This window comes from Myotis nattereri (genome assembly GCF_964212035.1).
Source record: "Myotis nattereri genome assembly, chromosome: 16".
Taxonomy (NCBI): domain Eukaryota; kingdom Metazoa; phylum Chordata; class Mammalia; order Chiroptera; family Vespertilionidae; genus Myotis; species Myotis nattereri.
In genome coordinates, this window is record NC_138091.1 from 43,551,520 (window position 1) to 43,569,753 (window position 18,234).

The window sequence follows — 18,234 nt, forward strand, 5'->3', positions numbered from 1 at the left end:
TTTTACACACACACACACACACACACACACACACACACACAAACACACACACAGTATTAACATAAAATGCAAAATTTGCCTGAACATAAGATTCAGTTGTCATTTTAGTTTGCTGAGGGTCACTTTGAGCTAAGAATGTATATCCAGGGGCCTGTTCACTACCGGTAGGATTAGCATGGTGAGAGTTTTTCTTTAAAATGTTTTTTTTTTAAAAAAATTGATTTGAGAAAGGAAGGAGGATAGAGAGATAGAAACATTGATTGGCTGCCTCCTGCACATCCCCTACTGGGGATCGAGCCTACAACTCGGGCATGTGCCCTGAGAGGGAATCGGGAATCGACCTAGTGACCTCTTGGTTCAAGGGTCGACACTCAACTATAGCACATCTGCCAGGCCTGGTGAGAGCTTGAGAGGCACTGTCCTGACGTTAAGCCTCATGTGGCTCTGGTTCAGCTGAGGACACCAGACAGCTGAGGTGCAAGCTCAGGCTCTAAGGGGGCAGGTGTGTGTGTCCACCCACAGCATCTGAGGCCCAGACACTGAGTGGGACCGAAAAGGCAAAGACCCAAACCTGCCTACTCTGCCTTGTCCATCACAGCCGAGGACCCTACACTAGCTTCCAGAGGCTCTTCAGCCATATACCCTGGAACCTCTGACCATAAGTGGAGAGTGAATGAAACAAGGGAGGGAAAGCCAGAGGCTAGACTTGAACATCATCCCCCATCACCTGCGTCGTGGGGGTGAGGGTGAGTGGAGTTGTCTCAGTCCTAGGGCGTTGGGACCCACGTCTGCCTGGGTCTCGTGAGCCTCTGAATCAGCTTTGCCCTTGCTGGCAGCATTAAGGATGGTGGGGCAAAAGCTAATTGAGAAGCTGAGATGGCAAGTTTGGAGTGAACTTGGAAACTTCAAGAAACATCCTGGTTACTAACAACATATCTGGGGGCTGGTTGGGTTTCTAGGATTAGTGTTCAGGAGGTAGAAATGGGTAACAACGGGGGAGGTGTGATCTTCCCCAAGTGCCACACCAGGTATTAAAATAAACAGGCTCTTGGTCCTGGAGCTGAGGGTGGCAGAGAATAGAAATCTGGGTTCCAGCACCATCAGAAAAAGCATCAATGCATGAGGTGGGAGTAGGACGGCTCAAACCTGGGAGTCCTCAGCTGTCTCTGGCCTCAGAAACAGCGTCCCTGAGCTCCCAGTATTTTGTAGTTGCCACTTAGTGGGCAGAGAAGGATCGTAACATATCAGTATCTTGGGGGCTTAGCAAGATTGGCCGTTGGCCTGGTGGCTCAGTGCAGAGGGAGGAGGGGGCCTATAAGGAGGACGCTGTGGTGCAGTGGTAAGGACACGGAGCTGGAAGACGTGACTCTACTGCATCTCATGAAAAATGAACATAATGCTCAATTCAGGGGATGGTCAGGTATCATGAGCATAGAAGTGCTTTTACCGTTTTCAACTGCCACAAACACTGAGCATCACCAGAAGAGGAAGCAGACCAACAGCGTGAGTCTCTCTGGCCCCGAGAGCATGGGGACTTCCGTAAAATGCAGTTTCCCCCGGCCCCCACCCCAGCCTGGCAGACCTATGAAAGCTCTCAGGTGATGTAGAAATGTGCACCCAAGAGTTTAGAGCCTCTGCCCTAAGGATTCTCTGGGCCCCCGCTGACATGCTTAGCTGGTGCACCCAATTAGATCTCAGTAAGGCCCATCCATTTCATCTTTGACCTGAACCTCAACAAAGACCACCCTGACCCCACTCCTCCCTTATTACATTTCTGTAATAAGAAATGTTATTCTTATTACCATCGGGGCTAACTGCCGCCCAGCAATACAGTCAGCCAAAAAGCTCCCAGCTGCCAAAGGAAGTTCGCTCATGGTGCTTGGATCCAAGTAATAAAAGCAGTTTATTCTGAGCACCTAAGTGCCGAGCACTGACTGTGCTCACCTACAGGAACTGGATTGGTGGGGAGGTTCAGGAACTAGTCCAAGGGCATCTCAGTGTTGGATCCCTCTGCCTCTTTCCTCCACTCCAGACTGTGGGAGATTTCAGAACCTGGGGTGGGTCCTCTATCTGGGTACCACCTGGGTCACATGTCCCCAGGAACACATGCAGGTGACCTGAACTCCGTGGGAAGTTTGCTTTCCAGCAGCATTAATTCTATTCCCTCGGGGACACGCAGTCCGATCCAGGTCTGAAAGCCTTTTATAAATGGAGGGATTAGGAAATGTCCTGAGTAATAGGAAACTGATGAGCTGTGCTGTGCTCCTTCTGCCCATGGGACCGTCTGCCCACAGCCCAGCAAGGGAGCTGCCAGGGAAGACAGATTGGCTCCTTCTGATCACTCCCTGCTTGAGGCGAGATGCCCGTGGCGGTGATAGTGGTCTGGGCTTGGTACAGGAGCCCCTGGGATTTCTCCTCAGGCCAATCTTGATTTGTCTAGCTAAATCCCCGGAGGCAGCCAAAGAAAAGTTCTAATAGTGTGGTTATCGGCACCCATCCCTCCCCTGGCCAGCTGTGTTTTGTCCTGAATATCAGTTCTGAGAACAAAGTACATACACCAAATACTTCATTTTGTGTAAATGAAGAGTTTATTGAGGAAGACACAAGGTCAAGCTTCCCCCAACCCCCACCCTCCCCGAGAACAGATCCCAACAACAAGAGAATGATAAGCATTCTTAGGGTGACACCCCTCCCCCCTCCCCATTTCTCTCCAGAGTCCCAAGCTTCACAACACAGACACACTGAACAGGCTCGGGCAGGACAGACACTCAGGGAATCTCTGACCAGCAAGAGTTCTGGCTGTGTGTGTGCTTCCCTTGCCCTTTGTATGACACCAGCTGACGTGACAAAGACATACTGAGGCAGAGGAGAGGGAACGCAGGGCAATCTCCATTCCATTTCCCTAATTGGGCCGAGCTTGAAAAAGGCCAAAAGGGAAGCTGCGGTGGAGGCAATAGGTTCTGTCTCTTGGGGAGAGAGTCCTTTTCTGTGGAGCAGAACCCTCCCTAGGTGCTGGGGGAGCTCAGAAGGCAGCCTCCCCAAGGAGCTGAGTTCAGATTGGCTCAGTGACGTCAGCTGAGAACAGCAGTTGTTCCGGTCACTGCTGGGGAGGCTGCGAGAAGCCTAGTTTCAGGGGCGGAGGAACATAGCCTGATACAAAATTGTTTTGTCTGCTTACCCTGGCACACTCCTCCTTTGGAACTACAATTTGCTTTGAGAAGAGAATACAGTATTTGTAGTGTGAACTTTTACTGCTTGTATCCAACAAACTCTATGAATGATTTCCCAACCAGGGAACTTGATCAACCTGTTTTTCCCACCCACACACCACCAACCCATCCACCTCCCACACACAACCCTGTGTTACTTCTCTGTGCCCGAGGGGTGGTAGGCGCAGGAAATAATTCCTTTCCCCACCCCAGCAAGTTTTCTCTTGGAGATCCTCAAGGTTTAAGAAACTGCTTTGGGAGACCTACTCCCCCAAGCTTTGTAAATGGTCTAAATCGGGGTCATTTCAGACATGGCAGGACGGGGGCTGGGGGACAGTTTCTGCTCTTGTTTTTGTGTTGTTGTTTTTTTTAAAATATATTTTTATTGATTTCAGAGAGGAAGGGAGTGGGAGAGATAGAAACATCCATGATGATAGAGAATCATTGATTGGCTGCCTCCTGCACACCCCTCTACTGGGGATCCTGCAGCCGCCACCCTGACCGCAACCCTGACCAGGAATCGAACCATGACCTCCTGGTTCATAGGTCAATGCTCAACCACTGAGCCACACCAGCTGGGCTTTGCTCTTGTTTTCTCTACGTTTCCTCCACTGGGACTCACTCGTAGGTCTGAGTCCAATATCATGTCTCTGATTTAAGTAGGGGCAGCTGAGAAACAGTCTTGGTCGTGGACTCTGAATACTGAGTGCCAGGCAACACAAGTGCCCACAGATGAAACGGTGTGAACACTGCTAAACAGGCTGGTGTTTTGGGTTGCCTCTTGCATGCACCCCAACCAGGGTCAGAGAACCTGCAACTAAGGCATTCACTGACAAATCACACCCGGTGTGTTAATAAGTACGGGGATGTCACATCTCCCTATCTTTTGGGAGATGACAAGAACTGCTTAACCCTCTGAGATGATCTCAATTGCCTGGGAGCCTAAAGAACACGACTCAAGAGCAAATCAGAGAGCTGCAGGGACCAAGGGAATCTGTGACATCTTTAAGCTTACCCCATCTCTGCACCCACGCTGGGGGCCTCAAGAATTTCGGCTTCAGGAGCCTATGGGAAACATTAGCTACTCCTTCATTCTGGTATCTGGATTTACCTTCAAGTGACTGAAAAGATACTTTGCTGCCACCTGATGCCAATGAATGAAGTGCCAAAACCAGTGTGGAATATGAAAAAAGCCATAAAGAAGCAGGCACAGAGAAGGCAAGAAAAAGGCATTGAGGAGAAAAACACTGAGACACCAATGCAGTGAAAACAACACTGATGGGGATTTAGGAGACCCAGTCCCCCAGCTCTGCTACTGAACAGCTCAAAGGCCTCAGGCAATAATACCCCCTTTGCCTTTTACTGTTTCCTTTTTTAGAAAAACAGCATTGGCTAAGTTATTAATTAAAGTCTGTTTCAACTCTAAAACTATGACTTTCGGTTCTGAAATGGACCTGAGAATTAAACCAAATACAGGACAGGGGGTGGGGGAAAGGCATTTTGGTTCCTGTTTCCCATCTCTACTCAGATTCCTTATTAGTGTCATTAATGGGTCAGAGCAGGGAAAGGAATGTAGTAAGTTCTAATTTCTATCAGCCTTGGTACCGACAGGCCCTATTCCTGCACCTAAAACAGCACTCATGGAAGACCACTATTCCCAACTGCAGAGCAATCAAATGAGAGGATAATACAGGGCAGGGGGAATCACAAAGAAAAGGAGCTTGGAAAGGAAAAAAACGTGAAAATCCAAATGACTAGGGGCAAGGCTGCCATAGATGAGAAAACCCCTCACAGGGTGGGCAAGTAGCTGTGTCTTCCTCCAGGACTGCGGGAATGACGGCCAGCTGTTTTTACACTTTGTAGCAATGATTACACTGCTCCCTCCATTTCTCTTATGTACAAAAATATAAAACAATAAAGTGCAGCTTACGTTTCAGTGACACTTTTCCTTGCTTTAATATTTTTTGTCTTTTTCTGCTTTTGAAATGAACTCTCAATTACAAAATATCAAACTACGCTAAAAAAAGCCAGCCATTGGCCCAGTATGGAGAAGCCCACAAGTAAGGACAGACAGAGCAGCAGGAGGCAAAGGTGGGAAGGGATTGAAGCAGTGGTTACAGAGTTCACAGAAAGCTAACACTATCCGACAGGTTGCGGCCTAATTTAGCACAGGTTAGACTAGTCACTACCTGGTGGGTGGCCTCAGTGTATTTAGGTTCAGCTTCTACACGGCAAAACAATTTCTTCTAGTTAAGAGTTCTTGGATTGCACCGATCACAGGGTGGCCGGAGGGCACCAGAGCAGTCTATTAGTTTTTCAAAATGCTGTCGTAGACCTGATAGATGTACTGAGAGACTTCAGGAGCTCTACACTTCAGCGACAGCTGTTGGGAGGGAAAGGAGAAGAAAGATTAGCATGGAGATCGGCATTGACTCGAAAGGCAGCCAACTAGTCAGGTTAAGAAACTCTTTCTGATACAGTGGGAGAGGAGATCTATCACTGAGTAGTCAGAGAGATCCTGTTTGAGGTACTGCCCTATGGGTTTCAGAATTTTAATTTAATCAATGTCAGGTTATGCTGTGTTTCCACCTACATTTTATGTGGGTCTATGAGGTTAGGAAATATTCCATACTAAAAACATCCAAGTCTCTGACTATAGAGGCACAGCTGCTCCAATGCTTTGCTAAGCATCATCGAGATTATTCCCAAATGAAAAGGGAAGGGCTAAAGCCTTAACTTGCTGGTGGTCATTTCAGCTGTCTGCCTCTGTTTCTCAGTCCAACAGGGATGCTTATCTCAGTACAGGAGGATGTACAATCAAGTAAAATAAAAGTATAAGCTAGCTAAGTCCAAGGTACTAGTGCTTTCTGTATTATATTGAGGAGAGCACACACTGTCATGAAGAGAAAATTAATTATCACAAAACAGACATTTACTCAGTAACCAGACAGCAATTCACGCCAACAACTTAATCTTATTTTCTGCCTTTTTTAGAAGGCAAATCAGACACTTCTGATACTATTCTACTTCTCTAGCACCACCTCTTCTAGCCTAACAATTACCAAATAAAAATGAAAATATTAAAAGATTTCAATGTTGAACACTGAAATTTTCACTTCATTGGTCAGCAAGTCCAAAATTTAAATCCAGACTGAGACTCAATTGTATTAGATTAGGCAAAATATTAGCACTACAACAGTGGAAGCATGCAAATTGCATTTAGAACCAGAAAATTTCATATTTGCTTTTTGAACTGCTAATACCATTGCTCTTATTATGTCTTTAATGATATGTCATTTTGCCTCTTTTTTTTTGTTTTGTTAATCCTCACCCGAGGATATTTTTCTACTGATTTTTAGAGAGTGGAAGAGAGAGGGAAAGACAGAAACATTGATGTGAGAGAAACACATTGATTGGTTGCCTCTTGCATGCACCCCGAACAGGGCCAGAGAACCTACAACCAAGGTACATGCCCTTGACCAGAATTGAACCCGGGACCCTTTGGTCTGCAGGCCAATGCTCTATCCACTGAGCCAAACTGGCTAGGGCCATTTTGCCTCTTTATTAATAAGACTAGAGGCCTGATGCACAAAATCTGTGCAAGAGTAGGCCTTCGCAGTCCCGGCCCTTACAACCCCTCGCAGCCCGGAAGGTTGTCTGGAAGGTTGTTGCAGTGTTCAGCCGTTCGGTTGATTTGCACAATATGTTTTTATTATTATAGATATTTTTGATTTCAGATAGGATGGGAGAGGGGAAGAGAGACAAGGAGAGAGGGGGAAGGAGAGAGGGGGAAGGAGAGAGCGAGAGAAACATGAATATGAAATAGAAACATCATGCCCTGGCTGGTTTGGCTCAGTAGATAGAACATCAGCCTGCAGATTGAAAGGTCCCAGGTTCGATTCCGGTCAAGGGCATGTACCTTGGTTGCGGGCACATCCCCAGTGGGAGGTGTGTAGGAGGCAGCTGATCGATGTTTCTCTCTCATCATGTTTCTAACTCTCTATCTCTCTCCCTTCCTCTCTGTAAAAAATCAATAAAATATATTAAAAAAGAAAAGAAAAGAAATAGAAACATCAAAAGGCTGCCTCCCATACATATTCCAACTGGGGATCGAATCTGCAACCTAGGTATGTGTCCTGACCAGGAATTGAACGTGCAAACTTTTGGTTTATGGAATGATGCTCCAACCAACTGAGCCACCTGGCCAGGACATTAAAAAAACAAGAAAAAAAACCTTTGTAATGAAATACAGTAAGGATTGGGGTGGGGGAATAATTTATCATTCTCTCAGAAGAGTAAGGGACTATCAGTTCTCACGCATTGGTACTGGGCTCAACCAGACAGATTTTTTTCCTCCTAAATTGGTAGCTGAGATCAGATCAATAGTACAATGGGTGTTTAGGGTGATGAGGGGAAGGAAATGGATCCGAAAGATTTTGAAGTCTGGAACACATTTAGGGGAATGGATTAGTCCCGTGTCAGACTGTAAAGAAAAATTTAGATGGTTTTGTGGGCAGTAGGAACCTAGTCACCAGATGGATAGAAAATAGGAAAGGGGACAAGGAAACATTAACAAACTTATTATATACAAATACAGGGGAGGCAGAGAGGTGGTAGTGGGTATAAATGGGCACACCTTGGGGATAGGGTCTCACGGGACTCTTTCTTACTACTACATGTGAATCAACAATAATCTCAAAATGAAAAATTTAAAAATATATAGGGTAGGAAATGTCCTTCAACAGGTGAACAGATAAACTGTTGTATATCTATATAGTGGATTACGACTTCGTCTAAAAAAGAACAACCTATTGATACATGCAACAATTTAGGTGGATATCATGGGTATTGTGCTAAGTGAAAAAAAAAATAGTCTCAAAATGTTACATGTTATATGAATTTAATGGAGGACTACATATCAGTGGTTTCCAGGGGTTAGGGCAGGCATGAGAGTCTAAATATAACGAGGCAGCAAGAGGGAGTCTTTGTTACGATGGAACAGTTCTGGGTTCTGACTGTAGTGGTAGTTATACAAATCTATACATGTGATAAGATTTCATAGTATTGTACACTACACAACAGAGTACTAGAAAGACTCATCTGTGGTCTTGTTAGTATTATTTTATCAATATCATTTCCATTTGAAAATGCACAATGGAAATGTAAGATGTTATCAATGGGGAAGCTGGGTGAAAGACACATGGGAACTCTATGTACCATTTAAAAAACTTTTTGCAATTCAAATTATTTCAAATGAAGAAGTTAAACTTAAAAAAATTTTTTTTATTGATTTCAGAAAGGAAGGGAGGGGGAGAAATAGAAACATCAATGATGAGAGAGAATCATCAACAGGCTGCCCGCTGTATGCGCCCCCACTGGGGATTGAGCCCGAAACCTGGGCATGTGCCCTTGACTGGAATCAAACCCTGGACCCTTCAGTCCACAGGCCAATGCTCTATCCAATGAGCCAAATCAGCTAGGGCGTTACTAATCATTCTTAACTTTCGTTTCCTGAGATAACCATGCTTCTTTGACCCAGCTGAGATGAAAAATAAAAGGATGGACAAAAACACATGAACTGCTGGTGGAGAAGGTAGGTGGGAAGAGAGTACACTTTATGAGGAAACCCCAAAGTTTCCCAGCTCACAAATGCTTGGGCAATAATATGACTTGATAGGACTCAGCAGCTCACACACATGCTCACCAAGGGAGGGAACTAGGGGGAAAAACACCAAGAATTTTCAGTTCTGGATGGTACTATGACCTTGATGCATACTAGTGAAAACAGAGTTGACTATTAAAAATTAAGGAATGCGATCACAGACTTTTATCAGCTAAATGGCTAAAAGGCTCCCTTAATCTACTAATTAGCTTCTTCAGAGTTATTCGATATTGAGTCTTATTCTCTTCTATCGCTTTCCCGTCCCCTCCTTTAAAACAGCCTACAGAAACCTCAAACCAACAAAAGAATAAAACATGTTTCCCATCCCAAGTTGTTTTTACCTTTACTTTGCAAAATGCAGATGACAAACAACATCCTATTGGGAGATCACATTTGAGAATAGCAAACAAATGCCCAGTGTCTAGGGTATAAATCTTTGTTGTTTAACAAAGGAATGTGCTCCTGTCCTAAAAGCACTGTCAGAATTTAAATTTTAATCCATTGTAGCACTGAAGGAAGTTTTCTAAACTAACGTTCCCTTTAGGCTGCCAAAAATGTGTTCCATTTTGCCTTACCTTTCATAAAAGTATTTCAGGATGAATAACGCTAAAAAAAAAAAAAGTCTCAGGTGTTCACGACTCCGATATTATTAGGTTGTGAACTCCAAAAGCAGGAAAGAAGGCCTCCTTGAAATGAGCTATGTTAACAATCCTCCTGGCGGCTTGTTATGGGGCCACATACACAGACAGGCTAGGTATATATTAATTGAGACTGAAAAAGTTGCCCTGTTTTGTAAGCAACTCTATATATTTTAGGGAAAGTGAGGCACTCTTGCTGCAGAGCCACCATGCCTGTGCCGATAGGGCAGCCACTGTAAAGAGGTCTTCCAACGAGGCAGCGGAGGACTTCTTTATTGACTACTTGTTCTGACATACGGGGTCTGAAGCACCTCTTCCAGGTCTTTCCAGGGTGCTAAGAAAAAATGAAAGGGCTCTTACCTCCCTCCTTGAACCCATCTCACCCATTCCGAGAAGGGCCTTACCGTATAATTGGGGTTTCCAGGCTGGATACGTAGCTCAGCCAAGATCCAAATGCCATTAGTGAGCTTCAGAGATTGGTACAGCATGTCCTGCCCTTCCACATTCCTCTTGGCAATAGTATAAACGTTGTTGTTTTGCAACTTGCTGGAAACAGTGTCTAGAAACACAGATTCAAAATATCAAGCAAATGCTTACTAACTCTCTTCTGACATCCTAATGGCCACATGTGCTGAAATCCCAACAAGTACCATTTCATGCGCACATTTCAGAAAGCCCTTCTCCCATAATAGCAAAGGGTGAGGAAGAGGCTCTTGAAGTGCCTATCACATTCCAGGACAGAAAACAGGACAAGGGGCAACTAAGTATTAGTATAAGAAATACCTGAGGAGATACGGTAGGCCAAAGAGGTTGGTATTAACTGGTGCTAGACAGGTAAAAATGGTCTGAAGAGGACAAAGACAGAAATGGGTGTATGAGTGTGCCAGGGCGACTCCTGTGTTGGTATTCATGTTTGGAACGCTGGGCCCAGAGTCACAGGAGACGCAGACTGACGATCAAATCCACAACACTACTTCCTAGTCACTACTACTTCACTGTGAGCCCCTCTGGCCTCAATGGCCAGAATCAGAAAACAGCAGAGTTGCAGAAATCCTGCAAGTCAAATTTGTTAACATGGACGTTTACATTTTGTTTTGTTTTTTAAAGCAGGCAAATGATTCCTAAAGCTTGTAGGGAATACCATGACTTCAAATTAATAATGAAACAAACTATCTCAATAAAAGACTTTGAGAAATACTGAAATTGTACAAAGATGATTATTACAAGGCCCCGTAACCTCAGCTGCTGTTGCTCGTTACAGATTGGAGGCCCTTAGTCACCAATCCAGGTAACAACAGAATGGGGCCTTCCTTGTGACCACAGCATCAAAGAGACATGACATTTTAGAATTAAAGGTCATTTCTCTCTTCTTGTTTTCTTACTGCTAATATGGAAGATGTTGCAGCATCAAAGAGAAACTTTAATAGAGATTATGAACACTGCTTCTTGGTTGACAGTTGATTATGTTCATTTCTGATGAGAATTTAATTTACTCATGCCAATTTCAGGAACTAACTTCTTTCCATATAAAAATCTGTCATATTCTATTGTGCTCTCTAGGAAAAGGTTGCCAGGACAGACAGTCTTTATGCTCTCCTAGACAGGAAGCTCTCTGAGCACAGGGATCCTGAAGTTTTTCATCACTGTGCTTCCCACAGTACCTGGGACGCAATGGATACCTGCCATCCATACCTGTGAATAGGCCTCTGACTCAGGTGTTGGTGATGCCGATATGTATATAGCATCATAATCATTAAAAAACCATCTTGCCCTGACATCTTTCTCCCACGGTCAAACCAGTGAAAGCTCAGGGGAGGAGGCACTAAAGTCCATTCATTAAACATTTTCACTACACCCAGTTATTACTTAACTTTTCCCCTTTTAATTCCAAAGGTTTTCACTAGCACCAAGCAGAGTGGTTAAGAACTGGCTCTCTTTGAGGAGCTAGAATGTGTATCTTAGGTTAGTTATTAGTTATATGTAATACTGTTGGAGAAGGGGGCCTCAATATGCTTTTTAACTCACCTCTGAGGGACCAGGCAGTTCTGACTGTCACCTTGGTTCTCACATTGAAGGATTCCTGCAGCCTAGACTGGGTTACTAGGCAATGTCACAAGTTGGAGTGTGGCTTATACCTTTTGACAGGGCTGTCTTTAAAACATGGGGGCTTGCTTTAAGTTGTAAAGCCATTCCTAACTTTCAAGCTCTTGACCATTTCCAAGGAAGTGGAAACACACTCGGTAGAATCCTTTATTGAAGAGCCACCTTGTTGCGTAGGTACAAATATGTTCTAGACCAGCCGTGGGCAAACTATGGCCTGCGGGCCGGATCCGGCCCGTTTGAAATGAATAAAACTAAAAAAAAAAAAAAAAAGACCGTACCCTTTTATGTAATGGTGTTTACTTTGAATTTATATTAGTTCACACAAACACTCCATCCATGCTTTTGTTCTGGCCCTCCGGTCCAGTTTAAGAAACCATTGTGGCCCTCGAGTCAAAAAGTTTGCCCACCCCTGTTCTAGACAATGTATACAACAGGGCCCAGATTCCTAAAGACATTTCATGATTTACCACCTCTGTAAGAGATGATAGGCTAAGAAGCAGAAGCATACAAATACACATACACACTCACCCCTTCTAGAATTAGAAAACATGGCCATCAGCCAGGCAGAGTAAGCAAGTTGAATGGATGTAACTATAATACATTTGGAAGCATTCTGGCCAGGAACCTGGCTCTGCTCCTCCTGAATGGCTGTGGCATTATTTCTATCGAAATACTGAATGGAGGGCGTGTTCAATAACTTAAGACTATGTGTGAGTCAATTTTTTTTTTAAATATTTTTTATTGATTAAGATATTACATATGTGTACCCTCTACCCCCCCTCTCCCCGCTCACCCCCTCACCCCCCCGTTGTCCGTGTCCATTGGTTAGGCCTATATGCTTGCATATAAGTCCTTTGGTTGATCTTTCCCCCTTGCCCCCACCCTCCCCTACCTTCCCTCCAAGGCCCGACAGTCCAATCAATGCCTCTCCGTCTCTGGATCAGTCCTTGTTCATCAGTTTATGTTGTTCATTATATTCCACAAATAAGTGAGATCTTGTGGTATTTATCCGCTCTCCAGTTCCATCCATGCTGTGGCAAATGGTAAGAGTTCCTTTTTCTTCTTCCTCTTCTTAAAGAATACCTTTCAGCTTTTCATATAATGCTGGTTTGGTGGTGATGAACTCCTTTAGCTTATTCTTATCCGTGAAGCTCTTTATCTGACCTTCCATTCTGAATGATAGCTTTGCTGGATAAAGTAATCTTGGTTGCAGGTTCTTGCTATTCATCTCTTTGAATATTTCTTGCCACTCTCTTCTGGCCTGCATGGTTTCTGTTGAGAAATCAGCTGACAGTCGGATGGGTACTCCCTTGTAGGTAACTGACTGTCTTTCTCTTGCTGTTTTTAAGATTCTCTCTTTATCTTTTGCTCTTGGCATTTTAATTATGTTGTGTCTTGGTGTGGTCCTCTTTGGATTCCTTTTGTTTGGGGTTCTCTGCGCTTCCTGGACTTGTAAGTCCATTTCTTTCACCAGGTGGGGGAAGTTTTCTGTCATTATTTCTTCAAAAAGGTTTTCAATATCTTGGTCTCTCTCATCTTCTGGCACCCCTATAATTCTGATGTTGGTACGCTTGAAGTTGTCCCAGAGGTTCCTTACACTATCTTCATATTTTTTGAATCTCTTTTCTTTTTTCTTTTTCGGTTGGGTATTTTTTGTTTCTTTGCATTTCAAATCTTTGACTTGATTCTTGGGATCCTCTTGTCTGCTGTTGGAGCTCTGTAAAGTATTCTTTATTTCAGTCAGTGTATGCATAATTTCTAATTGGTCCTTTTTCATGACCTCCATGGTCTCACCATACTCCTTGAGGGATTCATTAAATTTATCGGCGGTTTCCATAAAATTCTTGACAAACCTTATAAACGTGGCCTTGAACTCTATATCCAGTCGTCTGGCCTCCTCCGTTTCTGCCAATTGTGACCTGTTTCTTTGTCTCCGCATTTTGGCTGCTTCCCTGTGTTGATAGAGTGGCCTGCGCGCCAGGTGTCCTGTAGGGCCCAGTAGCTCAGCCTCCCCAGTTACCTGGGGTGGACACTCTTGGTGCACTCTTGGTGCCTCGCTTGTTGTAGGATCACTGGGAGGAATTGACCTCCAGGCCAATTGGCTGTGGGAAGCAGCTGTGTCTGAAGTGGGAGAATGGACCCCCTCTGACCACTGGGTACAGTGGCTCCTGGATCTAAGGAGGTGCTAATTCAGCCCCTGCCTGAGGCCACACAGCCGGCCACGAAGAGGCTCAGCTGTGAAGCAATGCAAGCCGCTGCAGGGCCTTGGGCCTTCTCTTGGAAGTTCCGGGTCTGGCTGGCCCGGCTGCAGTTAGGTAATTATCAGGTTGCAAAGTTCTGGGGCATTCACATGCAAAAGCCTCTGCGCAGCCCGGGTGGGGCGGGGTCTCAGGGAGTCAAAGGGCATAGAAAGAAGCAATGGCTGATTCTCTGCGCCCGGAGTCGCGCGTCTCAGTGTCCCGGCAATGGCTGCAAGCACCTCCAAGGGAAATCTGCCCCCAAGTTCGCCCGCTGCCGCCTGAGAGAGCAGCCTCTCCCCGTATGAGACCTGGGTCCCCAGAGACTTCCCGGAACCGGAGATCAGAGCAGCCGGGAGCTTGTGATTCAAAAAGACAGCCGCGTCCTCAGGTGCCACCCCCTTTACGTGCGCGCGAGCCACCGCGTACCTCTGCACTCAGCCTCCGCAGCTCCTCTGGCTCTCAGCGTGCTTTTCTTTTCTTCTAGTTGTAGAAATTACACTCAGCCAGACTTCCTGTTGTTTTGGACGATGTTTGCTCCGTCCTTTGGGCTAATTTTCAATTGTTGTGGGAGGTGACTATTTCCCGGTGTTTATCTATGCCGCCATCTTAGTTTCTCCGTGAGTCAATTTTTATGAATCTTAGATACTAGGTTTGAGCTTGAGGATGTATAGATGGCAGGATAATCAGACTCTACTAAATATACCTATTAAAAATGGCAACGAAAGCCAGTATGATAAGGCTTCCCAGCCAGACTGGGATAGACTTCCTGAGAAGGTATCAGGTATTTTTCACACACCCGAACTCTTGGGAAACAAGATGGAATCTTACAGTTCTGAAACTTTGAGAATAAGAAATAATGTTAAGACACTGAGTTGTGCCCCAAAGAGTAAAAAAAAGATGGTCAAATATAATTACACAGCTGACCCCTGAACAACATAGGCTTGAAATGCCTGGTCCACTTAGAAGTGGGTTTTTCAATTGACCCAAGCAGTTCAAATCCGAGTGTTCACGGGTCAAGTGGTGGTTGGAAATTGTGTATGTGGAGGGCTGACTTAAGTTATCTGCAAACTTTTGACTGCATGGTGGTCAGCGTCCCTAACTCTTGCACTGTTCAAGGGTCAACTGTACTTTCTTCAAAATGTGATTTCTTCTGGTTCATTTGGCTCTTTGGGTCTGGGGCCTAAAATCTTAGAAGGAATAGATGTGGACTCCCTTCCTTCATCTTCCTACTTTAGCTAAGTCACCTCTTCCAGCAGCAGTAAGAGTAAAAAGACAGTGCTTAGAGAGTGGGAAGAGGGGAATTTGCATTTGGCACTCACCTGTGGTATTCATTAGCAAGTTCAAAACCACTATTATTGCTGAAAATAACATTTTTTACCATTTGAGCAACCAAACTATATTTAAGTACTGGCTGGCAAAACATTCCCATTTATGAGATGTTACAGAGGATGGGGAGAACCACACCAAAATAAAGAAACAGAGCTCACCCTGGCCTAGCTCTCCTGCCAAAAAAATATGTCCCTCATGACAGTGCCTAACTAGTGACAAAATGGGTTTACAGTTGTGAGCACATGTAACACAGTTTATTCTTGTATTATTTATTAACTCAAGGCCTGGTGCACAAGTTCGTGCATGGGAGGGGTCCCTTGGCCTGGCCAATCTAAGCTTATCGGGGGGATGGTTGGCCAGGGGGAAGGACCCCGGGAGGTTGGCCAGCTGGCCTCCCCCCAGCTGGCAGGGGGTAGGGGCCGCGGGAGGCCAGCCAGTGTGTGTGTGTGGGGGGGAGGGGCCGTGGGAGGTTGGCTGTGGGAGCGCACTGACCACCAGGGTGCAGCTATTGTGTTGAGCATCTGCCCCCTGGTGGTCAGTGTGTGTCACAGCGACTGGTTGACAGGTCGTCCCAGTCATAACAGTCGCTTAAGGCTTTTTTATATATAGATTATTGTATTATTTTCCATATGAACAATTTTAAAACTACCTTTGCCTACCCCTGTATATACAACATGCCTCTGAGCTTTTCAGAGCATAATAAACATAAGAAAAAAAGGTTTGTAGACTGCTTGCCAGAAAGATTCCTTTCTAGATATGGCTAGAGATGCAACTACTTATTTACTTAAGACAGTGGTCCCAGACATATACTAACCCTGAATGCGGCTATAATGGTAAGCTACAAAACAGATTCATACAGATCTCTTGACACCAGTAGAGATGACTAGTACTAGAAAGCAGGAAGACCCATAAGTTAGTGCCTTTCTGATCTAGTATTTTCTAGTATTTATATAACTAGTGGCACCACAAGCATCCCTATCACATATGCCTTTCTATTAAGATCTGATTAATTATTAAGGCTTGGGAAGAGAGTTTCTTCTTTAGAAAGAAACGGAGGAACAAAAGTAAAAGCTCAATGCTAGGTTGGTAAGTCCTTTAAGCTTGTAACTTCCCCATAGCCCTCAGACTGTTACTGCCATCTGTCAAATGTCTACTCTGGCACAGAAAGCTATTTAAAGTGTTGGTGCTATTGTGATTAGGGCAGATCAGCTGGAAAGGATGGTATTTTTAGCTCTCAGCTAGACCCAGGGTGTTGAATCAGAAGGCACTAAACCTGGAAACATTCATGTTAATAGAGCTTCAAGAATGGAAGGAAGTGCAAAGGCCAGGGCACTCCAGACCTTGGGGTGGAAGCAGATGGAAAGTGAGAAAGGATTAGCTTCTTGAAAGACTAGCAGTGGTTTAGTGTGGGAAAATGATGGCTCGGGCTCCTGGAGAACACAGGCTGTTCTCCTTCTACTCCATGTGCTGTGCCACCATAGAGCTGTGTAACGCCGGAAAACCCATTCGCTTGCATTTGGAGCACCCAAGGCCAGGAGAAACTGGCATGGAGCCATGGCAGAACTGATCAGAACGGAATTGCTCCGAGAAACAGGTCCAGGCTACATCAGAGGACACAGCCCCACTGGGAGAAAGGCCAGATACCTCTTTGGCAAGATCACGAATGTACATCAAGGTACAAGAGTGCTCACGATTCCAATCTGGAAGCAGGGAGATCTTTTCTATTATTTTGGCAGGCCAGACTAAGTTATCCAAACTTCCTCCCCTCCCGTTTAAAGCATATTCCTTTCATACTGGATGTCAGAAACCAAATCTTTCCAATTAGTCTGGCCTTTCTCTGTGTCTATAGGCCAATGTTTCCCGGATCGTGTTCAAGGAACTCTTGTGTTCCAAAAAATGTTAACATTCTGTAATTTTAAATGCCAGTCAACAATGATCTAAATAGGTGTTCTCAGTGTAGGACTCCTCAGCTTTTAGTGTGCTAATGTGCAATAGCAACTTCTAAGACAGGAACATGGTGCACTGCATTTTTCAACTTTAATTGACCATAGGACCCGCCCCGCCCCCGCCCCCCCCACACCCCTTTAAAAGAACAAATGTTTTCAGGAGCATAATATACGAAATGTTGCCAAAGGACCAACTACCACAAGGGTAACTATAACGAAGGGCTTGGTCTTTTCCAAGCTGGGTACAGAGGCTGCTTCTCTTAACAGGATCCATGCTGGCTCTTAGCATTAGCAGCCAGCATGGACCTGACAAGCTTCCTGAAGCACCTGACGTCCTCCTGAAGAACAGCTTGTTGTACTGTGGAAAGTTGCCCAACCTCCTACACTCATCAAATGAGTTTTGTGGTGAACCTCACAGAGAGTGACAGGAAACACTGTCATCTACCTAGAACATGGTACAAAAAGCAGCTCAATTTGAGTATGGTTGTGTGTGTGTGCACGCGCGTGTGCACATGTGTGTACTAGTAACAACAAAAACTCTGGTTTTGTTGCATAAAGACATAACCAGTCATGGTGAGAAACCTAGACCAAGAATATATTAGAAAGAAGGCAAATATATGGTATACCTGAAGAAAATAAATTAACTAGTTATTACAATAAAAATTATAGAAGACTTATTTCCTCAAACACCTCTCCAAGGGCTCTGGAGAAACCTTGTCAGAAAAGATCTGTCTGAACAGAGCATGAATACATCATAGAGCCCAAAAAAAACTAAAATTAAAAAGAAAAATTTGGAGCGAGAAGACAGTTTTTTCCTCTCTGTACCTGCCATACTGCCTCTTTCAGTACTATGCTCTAGCTATAAGGGGATGGCAGCATAAGAAAAACACTTATGAGAACCGGCAACATATGGGGAATGAAATGAGGGGTAAATGAAGAAAAAGGAGGTATGGACCAAGCACCAAGGATAACTTTTATTTAAACTTAACCTTGTATTAACATAAAAAAGAGACTGGACAAAGGCAGGACTCTGAAGAGCTTAGTGCTCCTTCCACTCTTGAGGAACACTTCAGTGAATCAAAGCCCTAGGGACTGACAGCTGCTATT

The 18,234-nt window shown here is 44.7% G+C and overlaps 1 protein-coding gene across 1 annotated transcript in view; it reads right to left on the reverse strand.

The window, feature by feature from the left end:
• Window positions 1-5,140: 5,140 nt before the first annotated feature.
• The window catches only part of AP2B1 (adaptor related protein complex 2 subunit beta 1), a 100,639-nt gene continuing 87,545 nt past the window's right edge, over window positions 5,141-18,234 (reverse strand). The window contains exons 21-22 of the mRNA XM_081110863.1: window positions 9,914-10,068; window positions 5,141-5,592 (exon numbers count right to left, since the gene is read on the reverse strand). Coding sequence (XP_080966989.1) covers window positions 5,518-5,592; window positions 9,914-10,068 — 230 coding nt within the window. The 3' untranslated portion in view covers window positions 5,141-5,517. The remainder of the gene's footprint in view (window positions 5,593-9,913; window positions 10,069-18,234) is intronic.